Source organism: Ahaetulla prasina, chromosome 2 (genome assembly GCF_028640845.1).
Source record: "Ahaetulla prasina isolate Xishuangbanna chromosome 2, ASM2864084v1, whole genome shotgun sequence".
NCBI classification, from domain to species: Eukaryota; Metazoa; Chordata; class Lepidosauria; order Squamata; family Colubridae; genus Ahaetulla; species Ahaetulla prasina.
In genome coordinates, this window is record NC_080540.1 from 295992142 (window position 1) to 296012338 (window position 20197).

The 20197-nt window shown below is 43.2% G+C and overlaps 1 protein-coding gene across 2 annotated transcripts in view; it reads right to left on the minus strand.

The window, feature by feature from the left end:
- The window catches only part of PIK3C3 (phosphatidylinositol 3-kinase catalytic subunit type 3), a 166183-nt gene that overhangs the window by 144421 nt on the left and 1565 nt on the right, over positions 1 to 20197 (minus strand). The window contains exons 2-7 of one of the 2 annotated variants that reach the window (XM_058171419.1): positions 19541 to 19729; positions 16356 to 16499; positions 15269 to 15398; positions 12595 to 12621; positions 4440 to 4526; positions 1350 to 1445 (exon numbers count right to left, since the gene is read on the minus strand). In XM_058171419.1, the coding sequence (XP_058027402.1) occupies positions 1350 to 1445; positions 4440 to 4526; positions 12595 to 12621; positions 15269 to 15398; positions 16356 to 16499; positions 19541 to 19729 (673 nt within the window). The remainder of the gene's footprint in view (positions 1 to 1349; positions 1446 to 4439; positions 4527 to 12594; positions 12622 to 15268; positions 15399 to 16355; positions 16500 to 19540; positions 19730 to 20197) is intronic. The other variant, XM_058171421.1, reaches the window with a different exon arrangement.

The following is a 20197-nucleotide window of genomic DNA, read 5'->3' on the forward strand; positions in this document are numbered from 1 at the left end:
TAGTCATACAGTCATAAGTGGAAAGAGATTGGTGATGGGAACTATGAAACGATTAATAGTAGTGCAGATTCAGTAAATAGTCTGACAGTGTTGAGGGAATTATTTGTTTAGCAGAGTGATGGCCTTCGGGAAAAAACTGTTCTTGTGTCTAGTTGTTCTGGGGTGCAGTGCTCTATAGCCTCGTTTTGAGGGTAGGAGTTGAAACAGTTTATGTCCAGGATGCGAGGGATCTGCAAATATTTTCACGGCCCTCTTCTTGATTCGTGCAGTATACAGGTCCTCAATGGAAGGTAGGTTGGTAGCAATTATTTTTTCTGCAGTTCTAATTATCCTCTGAAGTCTGTGTTTTTCTTGTTGGGTTGCAGAACCGAACCAGACAGTTATAGAGGTGCAAATGACAGACTCAATAATTCCTCTGTAGAATTGGATCAGCAGCTCCTTGGGCAGTTTGAGCTTTCCGAGTTGGCGCAGAAAGAACATTTTCTGCTTTTATTGTCTTAATATTTAGTGTGTGTGTATGTGATATGTATGTATGTATGCATATATATATATATATATGTATGTATATAATTAATTAGTCCTAATAGAGTTATAAGATACCCAGAGATGGCAGCCACAGAAGGACTACATGAATTGCAAGAACTGAAGAAGCTTCTTGGATGAAAAGTGAAATGTCTTCAAGCAAAACAAGAAAGTCAAGTTGCTTTTTCAAAGACTGCAACTTTGGGACAAACATGACCTGGATGACTGAGAATCTCCATAGAATGAATGAATGAATGAATTAATTAATTAATGGGTGAATGAATAAATGAATGAATGAATGAATGAATGAATGAATGAATGAATGAATGAAATTACATAGCCAGACTAAGCTGTGAATCGGGAAACCTTGATTCAGTCCGCACTTGTTCAGGCTTCAACAAACCCTTCCTTGTTCCACTCGGGAGATTTTACAAAACCCGAAGAATATTACATTCTAAATTACCATATTTTTTCAGAGAATAAGACGCACCTTAGTTTTTGGGGAGGAAAATAAGAAAAAAGCTGATTGGCAGGTGGATTGGCCTCCCGGAATAACCCCAATCAGGTGTTCCCAGAGGTGAATTTTAGGAATAGATTCCTTGGTTGTGAGCTCTGTGCCTTGCTTTTTTTTCTGCCTCTGAAAGCCTCCAAAAAAGCTTCAGAAAAAAAGCCTCTGAAGCTCTGTTTGGAGGCTTTTTTTCTGAACCTCTGTTTGGGGGCTTCTTTTCTGAAGCCCTGTTTGGAGGCTTTTTTTCTGAAGCTTCGTTTCTGAAGCTTTTTTTCAGCCTCTGAAACCTCCGTTTCATCAACCGGCAAGCATTACATACCTTCTCATAATACACAATGGCGTATTCTTTGTCATCGCATTTGACGCAACGGAATTCAATCATCAAGTACATAAAATTAGAACTTCGCTTCTCGCTCTGAGAATAAGAAGGAAGAAGAGAAAAAAAGCTGTGTGAATCATTTGCAGCTTTAATTTGCAAAATCAATATAATTCATGCCGGTATTTATTCGCTGTCTTTATCTCACCTTTATTTCTTTATCAGGAACTCAAGGTGGTGAATGCACGTAATACTACTCCTTCCTCCTCCTATTTTCCCCACAACAACAACCCTGTGAGGTGTGTGGGGCTGAGAGAAGAGAGGGACTGGCCCAAAATTACCGAGCTGTCTTTCATGCCTAAGGAGGAACTAGAATTCACAGTCTCCCAGTGATTGGCCCAAAGTCACTCAGATGGCTTTGATGCCTAAGATGAGGCTACAACTCACAGTCTCCCAGTAATTGGCCCAAAGTCACCCAGATGGCTTTCATGCCCAGGGCGGGACTAGAACTCACAGTCTCCCAGTAATTGGCCCAAAGTCACCCAGCTGGCTTTCATGCCCAGGGCGGGACTAGAACTCATAGTCTCCCAGTGATTAGCCCAAAGTCACCCAGCTGGCTTTCATGCCCAGGGTGGGACTAGAACTCACAGTCTCCCAGTAATTGGCCCAAAGTCACCCAGCTGGCTTTCATGCCCAGGGTGGGACTAGAACTCATAGTCTCCCAGTGATTGGCCCAAAGTCACCCAATGGCTTTGATGCCTAAGATAAGGCTACAACTCACAGTCTCCCAGTGATTGGCCCAAAGTCACTCAGCTGGCTTTCATGCCCAGGGTGGGACTAGAACTCACAGTTTCCCAGTGATTGGCCCGAAGTCACCCAGATGGCTTTCATGCCTAGGGCGGGACTAGAACTCACAGTCTCCCAGTGATTGGCCCAAAGTCACCTAGTTGGCTTTTTTGACTAAAGCAAGACTTAGAATTCACAGTCTTTAGGTTTCTGAGCCAGCACCTTAACTACTAGGCCAAACTGGCTCTTAGCAGAGAGATAGAGATAGTTTTCTATTAACCTCTTTCAGGATTCCCCCCCCCCCACACACACACACAATTTTTGAGTTCCCATTCTAAAGAATCTCACATCAGAAATCCCATCGAAGTCTTCCCCAGGTCGACAGAATCCATGGAAATAGGGGTTGGGCTATGGCAGGGGGTCTGCAAACTTGGCTCTTTTAAGACTCGTGGACTTCAACTCTTGAAGTCTGGGAGTTGAAGTCTGAAGTTGAACTCTGGGTGTTGAAGTCCACAAGTCTTAAAGGAGCCAAGTTTGCAGACTCCTGGGCTATGGGAATCGCTCTTCCAACACAAAAATATGCTCTTTGGTGTGAGCATCATGAGAACGAACGCCTGGATCTACCAAAGGAGAAAGTTTACGGCAAGATGCCACAAACACTGGTAGATCTTCACAAGCACCTTCGTGTCATTGGCAGCAAAAACAACACCACCACCACACATACCGTATATTTTGTGTCATCTTGAAAACCTCTAGCAATGGACACCCACAACTCTGGGAAGCCAGCTGTTCCACTAATTGTTCTCCCTATCAAGAAATTTCTCCTTATTTCCAGGTTGAGTCTCTCTCGGCTGAGCTTCCACCCATTGCTTCTTCTCCTGCCCACAGGAGAAAGCTCTCTTCCCTGGGACAGCTCTTCAAGTATTGGAAGATATTACCCTGTCTCTCCTAAGCCTTCTTTTGTTAGGCTAACCATACCTAGTTCCATTAGACAAATTATATTAAATCCAACTTTATTTTCCAATGTTCTCTTTGATGCGCTCTCAGTACCCACCGCTCAGGGCATCTGTTGTGGTCCGCCAGCAGCCTGTGGAGCTGGCAGCGGAGTCGGACAGTGAGGAGGCTAGGGAGGACAATGGGCCAGTCCTGGAGTCAGGGGAAGGCCCGGACGAGGGCTCTGCATTGGAGGCAGAGATGGGAGCGATGCACGGACTCCGGAGCCTCTAGAGGCAGATAGCAGAGAGGCAGAGGAACAGGAGGAGCCTCTTCCTAGTGCACAAATGAGAAGAGCTGCCAGAAGGAAAGAGCAGCTAAAGCAAAAAGGACAACTCAGGAGTAAGGACAGGAGATGATTGGCCCCTCCCATAAGGCTTAAAAGAGCAGCAACGGCTCTTGGGTTCTTTGTAGGAAAGCTACAATTGTTTCTTATCTCCTGTTTCTCAACTTCATAGGGTTCTCGCCAAGAAAAGTTTTTGGCAGGGTGCCAAAGAAGAGAAAGGTTTGAGATAAGGCCAAAGGACTTTTTCTGAGGGACTTTGTTTTGGATTTGGTTTGGACGATGCTAAGAATGAACTAATTCTCAGCTGTTCTAATAAAATATGTTTGTTTAGGAATGATTGTGCCTGGTAATAACTACTTGGGCGTAGTCAGAACAGCATCCACGAGAAATAAAAAGAGAGAGACAATCAAGATGGTGGCCACTGCATGATGGAAGCCCATCTTCTTTTCACAGGAGGTGGAAGATGTTAAAATAGGGGCCTGAGTACAGCCTGGATCAGATGGTTTCATCTGCCACCACTTTTTTTGAACACCTTTACAGATTGAACATCCTGTCTACAACACAATCCTTTCAGTAGCTCCAAGAAAATTCCACACCTATCTGCACTCTTAATTCAAGTGACCCTCAGAGCACAGATAAACCCAAGTGGCCTCAACGACTTTCAAAGAGAGAACTAATGACCAGAGGACTGCAAACAAATGTGTGCACTCCTTCTGCCAGAAATGATGAAGCTCCTTGGATGAGAAGTGAAACGTCTTCAAGGAAAAACTAAGAAAGTCCAGTTGCCTTTTGAAAAAGCACTTTTTGAGGTACCCCTATAGATCTCTCTGATATTATTCAGAGGCCAGCCAAATATCAGCCCAGGCTCATCCTTCCTCTGTCCCAAATTACACAGTCGTAAAGAGGACTGAGGTGGGAGGGAGAGGAGAAGAAAACTGAAGAACATTCCGTGAAGATTCAGCACCGGTTGTCCACCGCTGTTTCCCAATTAGCCACAGCTTCAAAACTCATCAAGGCCCATGACGTACCTCGTTGATCATTTCAATTTCTCGAAAAGTCAACCTATCCAGCCAATCGACTTTGACCATGTGCCCCTGCCTGTGAGATTTGGTGAGCTGGAAGAAAAAAGTAGAAGATTGTTATTTAGCTGGACAGAAGGAAGTTGCCATGCTGAAGATACTACACACAGGCATATGTGTATATTCTCATTGATTCTCTCAGTCTCGTTATCTAGCTATCTCCCTATGTATCTATCTATCTTCATATCTATGTATCTATCTTCGTATCTATCTACCTACGTATCTATCTACCTATGTATCTATCTACCTACGTATCTATCTACCTTCATATCTATGTATCTACCTTCGTATCTACCTACGTATCTATCTACCTTCATATCTATCTATCTACCAATGTATCTATTTACCTATGTATCTACCTATATCTACCTATGTATATCTACCTTCGTATCTATCTACCTATGTATCTACCTACTACCTACCTACCTACTCATCCATCATCTATTTATCTCTATCATCTGTTATCTATCCATCCATCCACCCATCCATCCATCCATCCAGAGCCATGGTGGTGCAGTGGTTACATTGCAGTATTGCAGGCTAACTCTGCATTCCATTGCTAGGAGTTTGATCTTGACCGGCTCAACATTGACTCGGCTTTCCATCTTTCCGAGGTCAGTAAAATGAGGACCCAGATAGTTGGGGGCAAGATGCTGACTCGGTAAACCGCTTAGAGAGGGCTGTAAAGCACTGTGAAGTGGTATATAAGTCTTAAGTATTATTGCTAGAGTGTTCACAGCTGTTCCTATCGCCACCCCTTGCCATAGTTCAATGCACTGAGGCTATTAAGCAATTCAGATTATGTCAAACTAAACACGATTTCATTCCCAAGGGCAACTTTTGATCTAAATATCTGTTTCATCTTCCACTGAAAACTACACAATTGAGAAAAGTTACTTGATCCAATCACTGGTGTGGCCTTCAACTCCCAGAATGCCTCAGCCTCCATGGATGGACTTCAGCTCCCAGAATTCTTCAAGCACCATGCATCAGGCCAAAATTGAGAATGACACATGCTAATTCTTCCAAGCTGAGTCTTTTTTGGTTTCACACATCTAGACCAAATCTTGCCAGGCTGAAGACTCTACTATCTGCCTCTACAATATACTCTAGGAACTATTAGGGAGGAACCGTCTTCACCGTCTTTCTCTCACACATGATATCCGGGCTGAGTTGCCACCTACTCCTCTGGAATGCAGCCCCTCCCTTCTGGGGATCCAGACGACTTATCATTTCATCTCAGAAAGTGAAAGTGAAAGCAAAGCAAAGAATGCAGGTAAGGATCACGTGCAGACCTTTTTTTTTCTCTAGCTTCGGCTCCTCATCTTTCTGGCTTCAGCTCCCTCTAAGAGCTCAAGTAGCATGCACAAGGATCTCCTGTCATTTTATCCTCACAACAACAGATATCATTGAACTGAGGCATGAAGGAGGATGGGGAAGAAGAAGAAGGAGAAGGAGAAGGAGAAGGAGAAGGAGAAGGAGAAGGAGAAGAAGAAGGAGGAGGAGGAGGAGGAGGAGGAGGAGGAGGAGGAGGAGGAGGAGGAGGAGGAGGAGGAGGAGAATAGGAGGAGAAGGAGGAGGAGGAGGAGGAAGAAGAAGAAGAAGAAGAAGAAGAAGAAGAAGAAGAAGAAGAAGAAGAAGAAGAAGAAGAAGAAGAAGAAGAAGAAGAAGAAGAAGAATAGAATAGAATAGAATTTTATTGGCCAAGTGTGATTGGACACACAAGGAATTTGTCTTGGTGCATATGCTCTCAGTGTACATAAAAGAAAAGATAAGTTCATCAAGGTACAACATTTACAACACAATTGATGATCAATATATCAATATAAATCATAAGGATTGCCAGCAACAAGTTATAGTCATACAGTCATAAGTGGAAAGAGATTGGTGATGGGAACTATGAAACGATTAATAGTAGTGCAGATTCAGTAAATAGTCTGACAGTGTTGAGGGAATTATTTGTTTAGCAGAGTGATGGCCTTCGGGAAAAAACTGTTCTTGTGTCTAGTTGTTCTGGTGTGCAGTGCTCTATAGCGTCGTTTTGAGGGTAGGAGTTGAAACAGTTTATGTCCAGGATGCGAGGGATCTGCAAATATTTTCACGGCCCTCTTCTTGATTCGTGCAGTATACAGGTCCTCAATGGAAGGCAAGTTGGTAGCAAGAAGAAGAAGAAGAGGAGGAGGAGGAGGAGGAGGAGGTGGAGGAGGAGGAAGAGGAGGAAGAGGAAGAAGAAGAAGAAGCTGATGACAACTAGCCCAAAGTCAAGGCAAGGATGGCTTAGAACAGAAGTCTCCAGACATGGTAACTTTTGGATGTCAACTCCCAAAATTCCTCAGCCAGCCATACTGGCTGGGGAATTCTGGGAATAGAAATCTACAAGTGTTAAAGTTGCCAAGTTTGGAGAGCCCTGGATTAGAACATAGATCTCTTGGTTCTTAGCCCAATATTTTCACCATTACATTACATGGATTTTTTTTTGATTTTTTTTTTTTGTTTACATTTATACCCCGCCCTTCTCCGAAGACTCAGGGCGGCTTACAATGTATAAGGCAACAGTCTCATTCTATTTGTATATTTACAAAGTCAACTTATTGCCCCTCCAACAATCTGGGTCCTCATTTTACCTACCTTATGAAGGATGGAAGGCTGAGTCAACCTTGGGCCGGGCTCGAACCTGCAGTAATTGCAGGCTTTTGTGTTCTAATAACAGGATTCCCACTCAAACTACACAGAGGTAAACTAAAGAGCCACAGAATGCTAAGAAATTGGTTCTTTGGAGAAAAGGTTGACTCCTTCTTGGTGGCAGCCCTTCAAATATAGGAACACTGCAATCATGTCACTCCTAGTCCTCCTTTTCACTAGTCTAGACATACCCAATTGTTTGCATGGGTAAGTCTACATGGGCACATGTTCTTGAGACAATAAAACCAGCATTTTTAGTGAACAAGACCAACTTGAAGTGCTCAGAGATGGCAGCAAATCTTGCACTGGGATTAACCTTGTAGCAGACTTGGCCTTCCAACGTGTAAAGCCTTCAACACTGTTCCTTTCCATCATTACATCTCAAGCACGTCCGCTTCTTACACAGCTGTATTTTTGGGGGTACTTTTCAAAGACTCATCAAGACTCAGAAAAACATCAACAGAAGATCAAACATGCCAAGTTCCTTACGGGATTAAATGGAAAGCTTTTAAAATTAGGAATAAACATCACACAGCAATCTCATTGAGGGGAACTGGTCCATATCAAAATGCAAATAAAATAAAATAAGAATAAATCATTCCAAAAAAATAAAAAACTTCAAAAACCAGGATGGCAATATTAAGCACACTTCTACACACTTCTGAGGTAACAGTTTTAGTCAAAACGGTTAAAATATGATTTCAGAAAAACCAGCAGCAATCGTAAGCGGTTATCCATTCAATTAACTCTTCTACGCTTTGGGGGTCATTAGAAATGCAATTTTTTTTATTTTATTTTTGCTCTACCCTAACCATCCCATGCTCCATGCGTTTTCCCATAGATATGGGGCTGTATCCCCCAAATATGGCGGTTTATGCCTTCTAACCAATCATTTAAGATAAATATATACACTCCGAGGTATTAATGTGATGGGAAAAGGATAAAAATTAACCATTTAACCCAAAGCTGTTTTTTTCAGGAGGCAACTGGACTTTCTTGTTTGTTTTTCTTTGAAGACATTTCGCTTCTCATCCCAGAAGCTTCTTCAGCTCTGACTGGAATATAAATCCTTCCCTTCCCCATCATCCGGTTAGAACTGAAGAAGCTTCTTGGATGAGAAGCGAAATGTCTTCAAAGGAAAAACAAGAAAGTCCAGTTGCCTCCTGAAAAAGCACCTTTGGGACAACCGTGAGCTGGAGAACGGAGAATCTCCACAGATTTTGTGTATTTATCCATTTATTTGCTCCTCGTTTTATGAAATGTGCCTAGTTTTTGCGACTAAATAGACTTTAGGTATATACAGCTTGTCCTTGACTTACCGCAGTCTGTTTAGTGACCATTCAAAGTTACGCAGGCACTGAAAAAAAAGGGCCGTTTGTCACACTTACGGCCGTTGCAGTTTCCCCCATGGTTACGGGTTCAAAATATGGACGCTTGGGAACTGGTTTCACATTTATGACGGTTGTGGTGCCCCGGGGGAGGGGGGGGTGTCACGTGATCCTCTTTTGCGACCTGCTCACAAGCAAAGTCAAAAGAGGAAAAGACAGATTCAACTTTACGACCGTGTCACTAACTTAACAACCCTGGTGATTCGCTTAACGAGAAAGGCGGCAAGAAGAGTTGTAAAGTGAGACACAAGTCACTTCACCAAGATCTCACTTAGCAACGTAAATGTGGCGCTCAACTGTGGTCGTTAAGTCGAGGACTAGCTGTACACAGGATCCTGAATGTCAATTAACAACCAAGAGAGGCTCCTACATCGTGCTAATCCATTAAAAAATTAACAATGGCTGGCGCTCGTCAAACTTAGTGTGCCGTGTAACTATAATTGTTCCGTCTTCAATTAATCGGATTAGGTACGTTACAAGACACTCAACACTTCCAAATTCTGCACCTCGATAATTTTTTTGCCATGCTGACATTATCGAAAAGGTCCATAATTAAATGGAAACCCAGACAGAGTAAATATCAGAAGACGAGAAACCTCTAAAGATGGTTGCCTTTTGTTCTTGTTTTATTAAATAGTTCCACTAAACTGGAGATGAGTGAAGAAGTGCCCAAGTAGTTATATCTGAGTTCTTATTAATAGGAAAATAATATTTATGGTCACTGGAGACAAATGCTGCCCCTTTAAATTAGTAAACCGTAATCTCTTTCTGATTTATTACAGAAAACAAAAAAAAAAGTCTGAGCCAAGCATAAGAAGGGAGATTTGCAGCAATAAATGAGACCCTTAAATTTATGGCTAAATTTTATTTCTTTCCAGTAACTAGCTAAACCCAGAGGCCCTTGGTTGAGATGGGCGGCTATAGAAATGGAATAACTAGATAGATAAATAAATAAAAATATCTACCGTATTTTTCAGTGTATAAGACACACCTTTTTATCCCCCCAAAAAAGGGTGAAAATCTGGTTGCATCTTATACACCGAACGTAGCCCCACCCACCTGCTGCCCCCCACCTTTTGGAGGTTATCAGCCTCTGTGCGTTGCACAGCCACGCATCCTCATGAAAACGGTCTTACATCTGCCGTGGCGCTTCAAAGGGCCGCACTACAGTTGATCAGCGCTGTAGGCGGCTAGTAGACCGGTGCCTCTATTTTTAAAGAAGGTAGACTGGTGCCTCCCAAAAAAAGGCAATTAGTAGACCGGTGCCTCTATTTTTAAAGAAGGTAGACCGGTGCCTCCCAAAAAAAGGCAATTGGTAGACCGGTGCCTCTATTTTTAAGGAAAGTAGACTGGTGCCTCCCAAAAAAAGGCAATTGGTAGACCGGTGCCTCTATTTTTAAAGAAGGTAGACCGATGCCTCCCAAACAAAGGCAACTGGTAGACCGGTGCCTCTATTTTTAAAGAAGGTAGATCGGTGCCCCCCTGAAAAAGGCAATTGGTAGACCGGTGCCTCTATTTTTAAAGAAGGTAGACCAGTGCACTCGCAAAAAAGGCAAGTAGATCGGTATGGCTCTGCTAGACTAAAGCAACCCTGGTAGACCCGTCTGTTTCCTGATTAGAAAAAAGAAATTTTTTGGGTAAAAAAAACTCACAGTGACTCTGAAAGAATTGAACAGAAATGGGCTGGAAGCCAGATCTGCTAGAGATGTTTCTCTCAGGCCGACTGAATCGAAACTGGGCCCAACAGGAAGGAGGAAGGGGCGTGGTCAAAAAACTATGACGCAGATCCAGCTGTAGCAGAAGTGTGGACATGTCTGACCGATACCTCAGCCTAACTGGAGAACTGGTAGCTTGCTGGGCGCTGCGCAGGAGGTGTAAGGCAAGGCGCTGCCACCCAAAAACTGTTGCCGCGATCTCTGCTGCCTGGAACCGCCCAAAACCGCGATGCTCTTTCTTTGCCTCTACACACCCCATTTTTGGAAGTGGGGAAGCAGCGGAGATCTCCAGGTGGCGGAGATCGCGGCAACAGTGTTTTTGGGTGGCAGCGCCTTGCCTTTTGGCCCCTGTGGAGCACCTGCTTCACCAAGCAAGTCCCGACCTCCATGCTTCCCCAGGCCGCTCCTGTTATCAAAATCTGAATGTAAGTGAGGACGCCGCTGATCCTGATGCTGGTAGGCAGAGGCAGAATTCTTTTTTTTTCTTGTTTTCCTCCCCCCAAATTAAAATGCATCTTATACTCCGGTGCGTCTTATACACTGAAAAATACGGTAGTCAACTATGGCTGCTCAGAGAAGCTAAGCAGAGTCGTCCTTGGCTACTAATTGAATGGGCAATCATTAGGAAATACCAGGGCTATCATCTAAAAATTCCACAACAATATTAAGAAAAATGTATCGGGACAGCTACAAAGAGCCAAATATGTCTAGTTTTTATATGCTACAGTAGTCCTCAATTGACAACAAGTTTGTTTAGTGACCTGGTCAGAATATTCATGACTGGGAAGGCATGCTAGCAAGGTCAACCAATGAATAGGCATAGCAACTAAGTCAGCCAGTTGGGAGCTGAGACAGACTGGAGCCAGGGCGTGTCTTGGTCTGCAGCTTCTGAGTCTGTGCAGAGAAAGAGAAACTGAAACCTCTCTGTGTGCACATGTCTACTGATCTGAGCTGAAGAATCAACTGTTGGTATTGTAAATATACTTTATGTGTTATTATGAATATAAAGAAGTTAATGAATCCAAATCATTCAGTTATCTGTGTGTGCTTCTGGATTTGATTTTTGCAAGAAACTCCGACAGACCTTTTGCAGTGACAATGGGACTGAAAAAGGTGACTTACGTCCATTTTTCACACTTATGACCGTTGAGGCATTCACACGATCCAGATTCAGAAGCTTGGCAACTGGTTTCACATTTATGACTGTTATAGTGTTCCGGGATCGTGTGAGCCCGTGTGACCTTCTGATAAGTAAAGCCAGATTCACTTAACAACCGTGTCACTAAGCTAACAACTGCAGAGATTGTTAGAAGGGGAGTAAAATGGAACAAAACTCTCTTAACAACTGTCTCACTTAGCAACAAAAATGTTGGGCTCAATTGTGGTCCTAAATCGAGGACTACTTGTATATATATTAATTCATCTGCTCCAAGCATGGATCTTAAGTTATTATCAAAACCTGCATTAAAAAAAAACAACCTCTTATTAAATCCTGGTCTGGCTGACACTGGGTATGGCCCAGGGGTGAAATCCAGCAGGTTCTGACAGGTTCTGGAGAACCAGAAGCGGAAATTTTGAATAGTTCGGAGAACCAGCAAATATCAACTCTGGCTAGCCCCAGAGTGGGAGGGAATGGGGATTTTGCAGTATCCTTCCCCTGGAGTGGGGAGGGAATGGGGATTTTGCAGTATCCTTCCTCTGGAGTGGGGAGGGAATGGAGATTTTGCAGTCTCCTTCCTCTGGAGTGGGGAAGGAAAGGAGATTTTGCAGTCTCCTTCCCCTGGAGTGGGGTGGGAATTGAGATTTTGCAGTCTCCTTCCCCTGAAGTGGGGTGGGAATGGAGATTTTGCTGTATCCTTCCCCTGGAGTGGGGTGGGAATGGAGATTTTGCAGTCTCCTTCTCCTAGAGTAGGGTGGGAATGGAGATTTTGCAGTATCCTTCCCCTGCCATGTCCACCAAGCCACGCCCAGAGAACCGATAGTAAAAAAAAATAATTGAAAACCACCATTGGTTTGGACCCCAACTTAAAACTATTATATGCCTTCTTTGACTCAGCACAATACATGATCATCATCATTGCGGGTTGTGAATCATGGTTTAAAGCTTGTTATATAACGTAAGGCAACTAAACCACAGTTTAGCCCAATGCTGAAACCCCTATTATGAAGCTCAGGAGGGTTAACAAATACGAGAGAAGCAAACTGGCATTTGAACAAATCGAAGAAAGCTTAGATTAGGATGTTAGTCCTTAGGAAGTTTTGCAACCATGTGCTTTTCCAAAGACTGGTGCCAACAAGCCATGGTTCCTTGGTACTTACTTCCTCCAAATATTCCTCGCTTGAGGCCTACATTGAAAAAAATATTAGCTGCACATTTCAGACATGCAACTGAGATCTTTACAGATCTTTGAATCCTCTGTTCTTCCTGGAAACATTAACCTTGATTTAATGGCGTCAAAGGTTAAGCAATGTGGTTAACTTTAGCCAGAGGGATGTGGAAAGCAGAAAACGGGTCACTTTTTTTGGGCCTCTGCAAGAGTTATCCCAAGAAGTTATCGTGTCCCACTCCTCCGCTGACGGCCGGGTCAGGGAAATCCGAATCAGGTGTGCCTCTGCAGCTCTGCCAAAGTCCTAGCAAAGTCCTCAGGGCAGGCAGGAGACCAGAAAGTGACTTCAGCAAGATATGTTTAGACTTTGCCTGACTCAGAGAATGCCAGAAAGCAGGTCCTTTATATAGGCCATGGGGTGTGGCTCCATGACTCAGCACTTATCCAGGCCTGCCCCTCCCTTCCTTCTGTTGCCTCCGTCTATCAAGTCTTCTGACGCGAGGGTCACTCCAGTCGGCAGCTGTTGGTAATTGACCTCCCTCAGGCTCACATGCTGTGGAGGAGGGGGAGGGGTCTAGTTGCTCCGTTTGCCTGGGCATGGAGCCAGAGCTGGGGGCTGGAGGTATTTCTTCCTCTTCAGCCTGTCTGGGCATGGAGCCAGGGCTGGGGCCGGGAGGCATACTAGGACATTCCTCCGTGTTCAGAAGCAGATAAGAAGGCCCCGGCTGAAGTGAGATTGGACGAGACACAACAGAAGTGTCACAAAAGAAGCAAGGAACAGCCCCAAAGATGAGGCAAGGTGAAGAAATACAGCAGTGGCCAAAATTGTGGAAACCTTTTGGGAAAAGTGTATTTTGGAGGTTTGATGGCTAATAACACCACTTTGGTGTTGTTGTTTTTTGGAGTTTCAAGATAATCCTATTCCACTGCTGGAATGGCCTGGGAATAAATAGCCCAGACCTTAACCCAATTGAAAAATCTATGGAGGCAACTAAAGAAACTGGTTAGTCAGAAGCGACCCAGCAATAAAACCCAGTTAATGGAAGCAAACATTCAATCTTGGTTTCACATGATAACAGCTGCAGAACTTGGTTCACTCCATGGGAAGACGTTGTAAAGCTTTAATTCATGCTAAAGGTTACCCGACTAAGTATTAACTGACATGGTGATCATTTTTGTATATCTCGTTTTTTCTATGGTGATCATTTTTATATATATATATATATCATTTTTTCTATGTGTTTCACTTTTCTTCTTTATACTGTAACTGCTATTCTAATAGCAAATCCTTCGTAAAAGTTATTGCATTACATTCTTGATTAAATTATCTTTCCGTTGATATATAATTTTATGGTACTACTCCAAAACAAAAAGTGGTGTTATTAGCCAGTTTTAGAAAATGCACTTTTCCCAAAGGAAAAATGTTTCCTTAAAAACATTTCACTTCTCAACATCTTCAAGGAAAAACAAAGCCCAGCTACCTCTGGAAAAAGCACCTTTGAGACAACCATGACCTGGATGACTGAGAATCTCCATGGACCAGCTATGACAGGGGTCTCCTACCTTGGTCCCTTTAAGACTTGTGGACTTCAACTCCCAGAGTTCCTCAGCCAGGTTTGCTGGCTGAGGGACTCTGGGAGTTGAAGTCCACAAGTCTTAAAGGGACCAAGGTTGGAGACCTCTGAGCTATGAGATGGGAGAAGATAGACCTTCTCTGAGAACAAGAAGCAAAAGCTCCCTTCCCAGAAGCTGATCTTCAGAGTGGCCTATGAAGATGGAAATTCCCCATGGGAACGTCATGTTCCTATCACTGCAAAAGATAGCATGGAAAGAGAGGTTCAACCTTGGTGACTTTTAAGACTTGTGGACTTCAACGCCCGGAATTCCTCAGCATGGCTGGCTGAGGAATTCTGGGAGTTGAAGTCCACAAGTCTTAAAGTCGCCAAGATTGGACATCACTGGCATAGAAGGTCTGCAAGATGACCCCACTTCTACGGGCAATCCGACATTAACTGGTCCAAAGACAGCATGAATTACAAAACTATCGATGTTTTATTTGAGTCTCAACAGAGAGATAAAACAGAGTTTCCTGTCTTTTATTCTCACAAGAACGCTTAGCTGTTTCTAAGGCTCGGACTAGAACTCACCATCTCCTGGTGATTGATACAAAAATCACCCAGCCAGTTTTCATGCTTAAGGTAGGACTGTGAATTCACAGTCTCCTGCTTTCTAGCCAGGTGCCTTAACTACTAAACCAAACTGTCTCTTTAACTCCCGGGAATGAACTCTTGGTTCAGTTCATGGCTTAAGTCTGGTTGAGATCCTTCTCAAACAATCATGGAGAATCATAATCATAATCAATCATACACTATTAGTAATAGAATAACAGAGTTGGAAGGGACCTTGAAGGTCTTCTAGTCCAACCCCTGCCCAGGCAGGAAACCCTACACAACTTCAGACAAACGGTTATCCATTTCTTAAAAACTTCCAGTGTTGGAGCATTCACAACTTCTGCAGGCAAGTTGTTCCACTGATTAATTGTTCTAACTGTCAGGAAATTCCCCCTTAGTTCTAGGTTGCTTCTCTCCTTGATTAGTTTCCATCCATTCCTTCTTGTCCTGTCTTCAGTTGAATTAGAACAATAAAGAAGGAGAGTTCCTTCTTACCTTGGCTAACCGACTCATCTTGTCTTCTGAAAACGTACTGCTTGTTTTCCCAGGAGTCTTGGTGGGCTCAGAACCATCGGCCTCCACATTGGGCCATACTTTGAGATCATGCATCCCTTGACGGAACATCCTATGAATGGAAGGGAAGATTTAAAAAGACGGCTATAATGGAGTGGAGTGGAGTGGAGTGGAGTGGAGTGGAGTGGAATGGAATGGAATGGAATGGAATGGAATGGAATGGAATGGAATAGAATAGAATAGAATAGAATAGAATAGAATAGAATAGAATAGAATAGAATAGAATAGAATAGAATAGAATAGAATAGAATAGAATAGAATATTGGAATGAAGAATCAACTAGAATAGGAATAGGGATAGGGATAGGGATAGGGATAGGGATAGGGATAGGGATAGGGATAGGATAGGATAGGATAGGATAGGATAGGATAGGATAGAATATTGGAAGGAAGAATCAACTAGAATAGGAATAGAACAGAACAGAACAGAACAGAACAGAACAGAACAGAACAGAACAGAACAGAATAGAATAGAATATTGGAATAAAGAATCAATTAGAATAGGAATAGGAATAGGAATAGGAATAGGAATAGGAATAGGAATAGGAATAGGAATAGAATAGAATAGAATAGAATAGAATAGAATAGAATAGAATAGAATATGCAATGGAATAGAATAGAATATGCAATGCAATGCAATGCAATGCAATGCAATGGAATGGAATGGAATAGAATAGAATAGAATAGAATAGAATAGAATAGAATAGAATAGAATAGAATAGAATAGAATAGAATAGAATAGAAATATTGGAACCAAGAATCAACTAGAATAAGAATAGAATAGGAATAGAATATAACAGAAAAGAACAGAAGAGAATATTTTTTATTGGCCAAGTGTGATTGGACACCAAGGAATTTGTCTCTGGTGCATAAGCTCTCAATGTACATACAAACAACAAAATAATAAAATCATAAGACACCAACAGGAAAATGTCCTATAGAAAAGGCGAGAACAAGAATAGCAATTATAATAACATAGAGCAGTTAGAAGAGAAGGAAAAACCACTCACCCATATTTCCCAAAGAGAGAGACCGTTGTGCCCCCCACAGGGACCGCTTTCCCAGGTCCATAGATGTCCCATATTGTGAATGCCACCTGAGCATTTCGGGGCAAATCAGGGTATTTAACTGGCAGTTTTAACCATTCATTCCAGCTGAGGAGAAAAGTTAAGTTTTAGTTGAGATTTATAACCTTCTAAACCAGGGGTCTCCAACCTTGGTCTCTTTAAGACTTGTGGACTCCAACTCCCAGAGACCCTCAGCCAGCAAAGCTGGGAGTTGAAGTCCTCCAGGCTTAAAGTTGCCAAGGTTGGAGACCCCTGGTTTAGAGCCTCAAAATCTGACTCAGTTATTGAACCCCCCCTACACTATTTAACATGATCAATCCACTTAATTTTCATTGCCGTCGCCACAATGTATGACTATCTTGTGGGAACTTCTGGTTGTGCTCTTGAAACAGGGGTCTCCAACCTTGGCAACTTGAAAACTTGTGGACTTCTAGAATTCCTCAGCCAGCTTTGTTCTGAGAGTTGAAGTCCAGAAGTCTTAACATTGCCAAGGTTGGAGACCTCTGCTCTGAAAGACACATCTCGGAGACGTCCTCACCTGTTATAATTCCAAGAAAACAACAAGGATACATCCAGGATACAACAACAAGGATACATCATTATACATCTTGATGAAGGAAGGGTCGCCTTTTCCCTACAGATAGTCCTCAACTTATAACAGTTCATTTAATGACCATCCGAAGTTGCAACAGTACTTGAAAAAAGTGACCTTTGACCATTTTTCACACTTACAAACCACTACAGCATCTCCGTGATCACATGATTAAAATTCAGACATTTGGCAGTGTCCTGGGGTTATGTGATCAGTCTAGTGAAGAGAAGGACCAGGGGAGACAGGATAGCAGACTTTCCAATATTTGAGGGGCTGCCACAGAGAGGAAGGGGGTCAATCTGTTTTCCAAAGCACCTGAAGGCCAGACAAGGAATAATGGATGGAAACTGACCAAGGAGAGATTCAACCTGAAAATAAGGAGAAATTTCCTAACAGTGAGAACGATCAACCCATGGAGAAGAAGTTGCCTTCGGATGTTGTGAGAGCTTCATCACTGGAGGCTTTCAAGAAGAGACTGGACTGCCATCTGTCAAAAATGGTGTCGGGTTTCCTGCTTGGGTGGGGGGTTGGACTAGATGACCTACAAGGTCCCTTCCAACTCTGGTATTCTGCTTTTGTGACCTTCTGACAAGCTAAGTCAATGGGGAAACCAGATTCACTTAAAACCGTGTTACTACCTTAACCACTGCTGTTGTTAAAATGGGGCCAAACTCACTTCGCAACTGTGTTTGTTTAGCCCCAGAAATTTCGGTCTCAATTGGAGCTATAAGTTGAAGACTACCTGAATTATGATTATAAAGTTTATGGATTCAATTATTATGGTGACACAGTTGTTTGAAAGATCTAAAGCAGAGGTCTCCAACCTTGGCCACTTTAAGACTTGTGGACTTCAACTCCCAACTCTCAGCTCTTCAATTCTGGGAGTTGAAGTCCACAAGTCTTAAAGTGGCCAAGGTTGGAGACCCCTGATCTAAAGGACCAGCTTGTAGACAAGACTACCTTGGAAAAAATCAACCCCAGCGGTTGCCAAAAGTCAACTTCAACCTGATGGTACATGATCATTTTGAAAAATAGTTCAAAAAGCACATACCAAACCCTAGAGTCACCACCATATATACCATATATACCATTTCCCCAAAAATAAGACCTTCCTGGATAATAAGCCCAGTCAGGTTTTAGAGCGCATGTGCTAAAATAAGTCATTTTTCCCCCCCTGAAAATAAGCCCTCCCAGAAAACAAGCCCTCCCTGAAAATATTTAAATGAATGCACAGCTGGTCCCCGCCATTTCCTCTGGTTAGGGCTAGGGAGACAGAGCTGGAAATCAAGTAAGATGGCAAGAGGAGCCCCGTCTTGCTCCACGCACCCCAAAATAATAAGACCTCCTTGAAAATATGGCCAAGCGTTTATTTCGGGTTGAAAAAAATATAAGACAGGGTCTTATTTTGGGAGAAACACGGTAGATATCTCCACTAAACACACCCCTTTGTGGAGTTACAAAGTTTATGGCAGGGAAGTCCCAGGTAACAAAATGGTTAAAAGGTGGATGGAGAGGTTCAGATGAGATTGTCCCAAAGGTGTTTTTTCAAGAGGCAACTGGATTTTCTGGTTTTTCTTTGAAGACGTTTCGCTTCTCATCCAAGAAGCTTCAAATGTCTTCAAAAAAAAACCAGAAAGTCCAGTTGCCTCTTGAAAAAAAACACCTTTGAGACAACCAGAACCTGGATGACGGAGAATCTCCATAGACGTCCAGATGAGATCTGGATGGAAGGATTTATATTCCTTGATGACAGCTGGTCATTTGCATTCTTTTACAGAGTCATTGAGGCCACTTGGAGCTTTGTCTGTGTCCTCAGGGTCGCCTGAATTGGTTCAAACGAGTGTGGAACCATCTTGGAACTATTGAAAGGACTGTATTGTAGAGTGAAGATAATGTTGAGAGAGGGCTGTTCAATTTTGACATAGATGGCTCAATGACTCTCTAAAAGGATGCCAATGAGCAGCTGTCTGCAAGGAGCATAAATCCTTCCATTCCCCACCATCCAGTCAAGAGCTGAAGAAGCTTCTTGGATGAGAAGCAAAATGTCTTCAAAGAAAAAACCAAGAATGTCCAGTTGCCTCCTGAAAAAGCACCTTTGGGACAACCATGGCCTGGATGAGTAAGAATCTCTACAGACTTTTAGCTATACGATTTGGGATGAGCACCCTTTGAATGGTGTGGGAGTAGGAATGGATTTCCAGAGGAAAAACTACAGGCTACAAGAAGCAAGAGCACTACTCAGGTGACTTTGAGGACACTTGGAGATAAACCTCCAAGGGCTTCAATGACCTTCTAAAAGGATGCCAATGACCAGCTGTCTGCAAGGAGGATAAATCCTTCCATTCGCCACCATCCAGTCAGAGCTGAAGAAGCTTCTTGGATGAGAAGTGAAACGTCTTCCAAGAAAAACCAGAAAGTCCAGTTGCCTCTTGGAAAAAACACACCTTCGGGACAACCTGGATGATGTGACCCTCCACAGACGTCCAGATGGGATTTTTAGAATCTACACCATTGATCCTCAACCCAGAAGACTTACTTCCACCTGGTGCTAAAAGCTTTGTAGGACGTCCGGACAGGGAGAGCGAGAGGTTTTCCTTCTGCAAACACCTGGCAGGTGACGTAGAGGTCAGAACACGTTTCTTGGTACAGCCCGGAAAACCTCAGCATGGGGTTTTCCAAAACCGCTTTGTAGCTCTTCTGCTCTCTCTTCCCTTCCAAGCTGCCTCTGAGTGGACAAAGCAGAAAAAAACAAAAGATTTGAGAATGATATCGTTATTACTGAACGTGATAACGGGAATCAGTTTGGTGTAGTGGTTAAGGCACCAGGCTAGAAAGCAGGAGACTGTGAGTTCTAGCCCGAAGCATGAAAATTGGCTGGGCGACTTTGGGCCAATCACCAGGAGACGTTGAGTTCTAGTCCCATCTTTGGCATAAAAGCCAGCCGGGTGACTTGGGACCAATCGCCAGGAGATGGTGCGTTCTAGTCCCACTTTAGGGATGAATTCTAACTGGGTGACTTTGGACCAATCAGCAGGAGACAGTGAGTTCCAGTCCCACCTTAGGCATGAATTCTAACTGGGTGATTTTAGACCAATCACCAAGAGACAGAGATGCATCTTGCAGGACAGGGGTAACCAGGCATCCAGCAAGAGAAGAAACGTGACCCAGGTCATTGCAAAGAAGACCTCTCCTC